This window comes from Sarcophilus harrisii, chromosome 1 (assembly GCF_902635505.1).
Source record: "Sarcophilus harrisii chromosome 1, mSarHar1.11, whole genome shotgun sequence".
In the NCBI taxonomy this organism is placed as follows: Eukaryota; Metazoa; Chordata; class Mammalia; order Dasyuromorphia; family Dasyuridae; genus Sarcophilus; species Sarcophilus harrisii.
Genome location: NC_045426.1, coordinates 459,698,189 through 459,703,950, shown reverse-complemented (window position 1 = coordinate 459,703,950; position 5,762 = coordinate 459,698,189). Strand labels below are relative to the sequence as shown.

The 5,762-nt window shown below is 41.4% G+C and overlaps 1 protein-coding gene across 1 annotated transcript; it reads right to left on the bottom strand.

The window, feature by feature from the left end:
• Window positions 1-3,033: 3,033 nt before the first annotated feature.
• LOC116420611 (centromere protein V-like) lies at window positions 3,034-4,077 on the bottom strand. The gene is made up of 3 exons (XM_031946593.1): window positions 3,698-4,077; window positions 3,215-3,606; window positions 3,034-3,124 (listed from the first exon to the last, which is right to left on the bottom strand). The coding sequence occupies exons 2-3, from the start codon at window positions 3,571-3,573 to the stop codon at window positions 3,034-3,036; spliced, it is 450 nt and encodes a 149-aa protein (XP_031802453.1). The 5' UTR covers window positions 3,574-3,606; window positions 3,698-4,077.
• Window positions 4,078-5,762: the final 1,685 nt, after the last annotated feature.

Below are 5,762 nucleotides of genomic sequence, written 5' to 3'. Positions count from 1 at the left end.
TAGGAAAACCAATAGAATTGGTATAAGAAGACAAGTAAAAAATCTCAGCTCAATTATCAATAACTTGTGTCATGATTAGACAAACATAACTTCTTTGGGCCTCAGATTCTTCATCTTTAAAATAAGGAGGCTAAGATTAGATGATTTAATATGCTTTCTAGCATTTATTGGTGATCTTGAGTCAAGTCAACAGTATTGTTTAAGCACTACATTATGATAAGCATGGGAAACACAAAGAAAGGCCAGTCCTCAAGAAACTTAATCTAATGGGAGAGACAAAATTTAAATAACTATACAAACAACATACATCCTGGATAAACTGGAGATAATCTTCTAGACTTAAAAGGAACCAGAAAAGGCTTCTAATGCAAAGGTAGGCTTTTAGTTGAGAACTGAAAAATACCAGGGAAATCAGGTAACTAACAGCAATGAGGTGGGAGAAATTTCAGGAATTGGAAACAGCTAATAAAAATGCAGAAGTCTGAACATCTTGTACAAAAAACAGCAAGATCAGTATCATATATAAAGCATAGAATTTGAACTATAAAAGATTTTAGATGTCATTACGTACACAGTGTTTCACTTTTGAAATTATAAAACTGAGGTCCAGAGAGATTAAATGATTTATCAAAAGTTACATTTGGAATAAGTTGCAGAGCTATAATTTTAACCCAGGTCCTTTAACTTCAAATCCAGTGCTTTGTACAGGGCACTATGGTGATTCTATGATGAATACATCTTCTGTATAAAATGAAGTGTGTTTGTGTCCACATATACTACTCTGAGTTATGTTTTTGTCGTTTGGTCACATCTGATTCTTTGTGACCCCATTTAGGACTTCCTTAGTAAAGATACTAGAATGGTTTGTTATTTCCACATCCAGCTTCATTTACTGATGAGAAAGCAGAGGCAAAGGTAAGTGACACATATCATACATTTAGTTAATAAATGTCTGAGGCCAAAATGAACTCAAAATAAGTCTTATGAACTCCAGGACCAGCACTATATCTATTGTGTCACCTAAATCCTATGATTATATTTCCTTTTAAAATATCCCCATGATACTGATATTTTCTCCTCCGGTATATGGAATGCCTTCAACAGTGTATGTTAAAAAATATTAATGAAGACTGTGACATTCCAAAATACCAGAAAACCTAATAAACACATTCATTTAAGGCTTTACTATCCCTTGAAATCCTACTAAAATTAGCTTTATCAAATCTGCAAAGTCACTAAACTTTGTGTGTAGAAACATTTTCTTCACTATTGAAGTTTATTGCTAAATTAGACATCCATTCTGCTGATTACTAACAATGGCTAAATATGAGGTTAAAAAAAATTCCTCAAATTTATCCATCTGATGTTTAATGTAACAACTGATTTCATCTCCAAAAATAGGTACCTAATTAACTGGATAGAAACTTACACATTTTTTTTTTAAGATGCAAAAAATAATACTATTTTGTCTATGACAATTGTCATTCAAGTCTCAATACTGTTAGGTATGTGTGATAGATTTTATCTACATTTCACAAATAAAGACACTGAATTAGAAAAGTTAAGTAACTTACTTGCCCATAATCACACAGCTAGTAAATGTAAGAGGCAGAATTCACATAGAGGTAATCCTGACTTCCAAGTCCAGAATTCTATTCGTGCCTTGAAACAAAGTAATTCCAATAACTATAAATATTAACTTTTAGAAGGTAAAATTCTTGAAGGACTCAAATTGTATCATGTTACCTTATTTATTCATATTTATCAATAAAAGCAATTGTTACATTGTTCAATCAATAAATAACCCCTTTCCCCCAAAACAAAGTAGCCAAGAAAAGTTAACTGTTCATTTTAATTTGCTGAATCCTACTCCATCAATTGCTGGCTGTGTGAACTAAAACAATGAACAGTGGCTTTTAACAGCTTATCAAATGCTAAAGAATATCATAGGCCAATAGGTATTTAGTTCAGTCCTTTCATTAAATTTTCTCCCTAAAATTCAAACGAGTTATAGAAATTTGAGAACCATTGAAACAGAAGAAACAGATCAAAAACATCTGTTCTTTTCATTTGAGAAGCGTACCAAAAAGGGCTGGGGGAAGGGAAGGAAGCCAGCAAGAAGGAAGGAAAAGAATAGGAAGGAGGACAAAGTGGAAAGATAAGCCTTACTTCATGTTATTTTCTGCCAAATTTCATAATCCCAAACAAGAAAAATCAAATGCATCTCAGCAATATTTAAAATTACAAACACAACGCTTATTTTTGTAGAGCCAAGTTAAAATAAGGCCGCTATTTTTTTTTTCAAAAATGTCTATATCATTAGTAATTTCAATGTTCCTCCGTGTTATTCTAAGGGCAGCTTTTCATCAAAACTGGTGTTTAAGATATAATTTTACTAAAGTACTCTGATTTCAGCTCATTTTCAATTAGTACTAAAACTGAGCATTCATGATATTTTCTCAAACTCAAACTCAAAAGGCAAAAAAAGCTCATAATTCATTCAATCGCTAGCCGCCAGTCTCACCCCCTCAACGTTTCTTAAATTTCCTACCTCTCTCTGTAAAAGAGTCAAGAGAAGGATAAGTGCTTAATCTAATCCTAGTCCTTCACCTGCAAGAAAGATCCTGAAGCAAAAGAGAGCTGACTCCCCAGATTCTGTCAGTTTGGGATAACATCTCTGGTTGCAATGAAATCAGAACGTTGGTTACCATCCAACCCAATGCATTCCTAGGTTTCTCATCCGAAAAATGAGAGCGTTAAGATGGCTTCTTCCAGTTCCAGACAAAAAAGCGACAGCGTCGAGGGTACAAAAAAAGTCAAAGCACATTCCCTGCCTTCAAGAAGCTTACAATCTAATGGAGGGGGGGGAGAGAGATCGGGAGAGAAAGCATACAAACAATTCATTACAAATTAGACCTATAACTCTGTCTAGGAACTCCGCAAACACTGCATCATCGCACCTGCGGCTCCTACATTAGGCCCAGGTGAGGGCACCCGCCCGCAGCCCTCCATAGCTAGGGTCTCCCGCCCCAGTCACAGTTCGTCCAGAAGAGCTGCTCTCTTCCCCACCTTCTCCAGCTCACTGGGTCTCCTGCGAGTCATCCAGGACTCGTTAGCGGAGACACTAAAATAAAGTGAGGGGAGGAGAAAAATGGGAGAAGGGCAAGTAGGAGGAGGAAGAGGAGGAGAAAGAGTCCAAGGGATACTCCTGCGCCCGAGGCTTTCAGAGGCCGCAGCCCGGGGGTCTGGGGGTCTGGGGGTCTGGGGGTCTGGGGGTCTGGGGGTCTGGGGGTCTGGGGGTCTGGGGGTGGGAACTGCCTCCTCCTTCTCGCTCCTCCTCCAGCGCTGGTCGATAGGGGCGGGGCTCCATCCCGACTGCCTCCCGCAGCTCTCCCCACCCCCCTCCCGAGAGAAGCACTGACCTCTGCGGGAGCCCGGGCTGCTGTTGCTGCTGCTGCTGTGGCTACCTCCCGCACTACTACTGCTGCTGTTGCTGCTGCTGCTGCCGCCGCTGCCGCCCGGGCTGCTGCTGCTGTGGCCACCACCGCCTTTCGCATTCTTCCTTGGGGCCATGGCGCGCGCTGCCCGGGGCTGTTGGGGGTAGAACTATAGAAGGACCCGGGGGAGGGCCGGGTAAGGCAGGGAGCACACAGGTGGCAGAGGATGTGAAGGGGCTGCAATGGCTATGCTTGGTTACCTGGTCCTACCCGAGAGCACACGGTTTTCTTCCCTCCCTGCGTCCTGAGTGCGCGCGCGCCCACCCGCTCGCGTGCAGAAATTCGGGCTCAGTCCAAGGGTGTGCGCGCGCCGGCGTGCAGGAACCCAGCCGTCCCGCCCCGCACAGGCTCCGCCCCTACACCTTGGTTCCGCCCACCTAGGGGGTGGTGAGTGATGGCCCTCTCCAACCAATCAAAAAGGAATCCTCCAAGAAGGGCGTGCCAACTTTCTTCTCCGCCTCTCCAGAATGCGAGCTGTGCGGCTGCCACGCAACCGCCCGAGAGCAGTTCTGTTCTCCAGTTTTTCGCCAGCTCTTTGGAACGTGGCAAACGGGGCTCTCGCGAGCGTTGGAGGGTCTGGTCTATAGGAATTGGGGGGGGGAGGGGGGAGGCTTGGTGGGAATGGGGAGCTGGAAGAGGAGGAGGAGAAGACGACACGTGTCTGACCTCGGAGGTGATGCTTGCGCAGCCCCTCTATCTGCTCCGAAGCGGGACTGGCCCTGCAAGAACAATTTCAGCCACCTTCAAGCAATACACAAAACCACAAACCCTAAACACCAAATTTTACTTATTACCAGCGAGAATGGATGATTGGATGTATAGGAGGAAGGGTGGAAGGAGGTAGGGAACCGGGAGGGGGGCAATCTGCCGTGTTTTGATTTATTTGTAATGAGAGAATGTGGTCTGCTGCTTTGCAATGTTTAAATAATTCAGAGTTTGTGGGATTTCCCCCCAGGGAACCGGTTCATTTTCAGACTGGAACTAAAGGAAATCTGCAATTGTTTTGTGCTACTCAGATTTTCTAAATAGCACAAAACTTCTGAGAGCTTTCCAAGATGCATAACTTTTCTGCACGTAGATGATAAGACTACAATACGTGGTTTCAGCCTTTAATGGAAATACATTCTAGTTTTCTTTACCTACACCTGATAGATAACTGTTGAAAATTGCGCCTCAGTTCTTGGTTTTGAGATCTACTTTTCTTATTAGAACCATAATTATGCACTTTCATTTCCAACTCTATAATTAGGAGTAGCTCACTTCGAAGAATCAAATTATCCATTCCACAAGTAAATGCTGCCTCTACTTAATCTGTCATCTCCAGCCCCCAATCTTGAATTCTGTTTTAGGTTACCCTTTCCCCCATAAATGATTCTTTATCTTATCTCGTAGAATCAGCACTTTTCATAACTTCCTGAATCAACTGAACTCGCTGCCACTACCACCACCACATCTTATTTATAGGTTGTCATTCCGCATTAAAATGTAAGCTCTTTGGCTTCAGGGACTGCCTTCCTTAGTTTCCTTATTTTTAGCAAAGTTTCTTGACTCCTTACTTGTCAGGTTAAGAGTCGATCAAAAAGCATTTATTAACGATGTGCTAGACACTGGGCTAACTACTAGGAATACAAATACAAAACTGAAAATCATCCCGTGTCCTTAAGGAGCTTACATTCAGATAGAGCCAGCAGCATGCACATTTGTACTTCTATGCAAAACGCATACAAAGCAAATACAAAGTAACTCAAGCTATAAAATTGAATTTCTGGAAGAATGGCTGTGCGCTTAATAGAAACAAGGTAGTTCAGCAGAGTTGGGATGGGGGTGGGGGAGAAATTCAATATTTCAATGATCTATGATTATTTTCATATATATCACAAACCCTCTATGACTTGATGGTCTATGAGAGTTATTAAAGCTGAAAAATTCCATTAGCCCTCACTATGCAATTCAGCTGAGCTTGAACAATAGATATACAAGTCTCTCCATGCCTCTATTCCAGTTTTTTCTAGTTTTATAAAACCTATTAGAGCTTGTGGTCTAATGTCATTAACTTAACAGTACAGAGGCTTCTCTAACTCACCTTAAAGCAATATAGTAGGACTTTGTGACATGACAGAGATAATAATAAAACAGTATATATGCTAAGTCTGAGAGTTGAAAAACAAAGTAGCTTGTGAAGAGGAAAAAAGGCATTGATGTATGACTGGAAGGTTTCATGGAAGAGGTATTTTAAAAGATGAATAGGAATTCAAAAAATCAAAG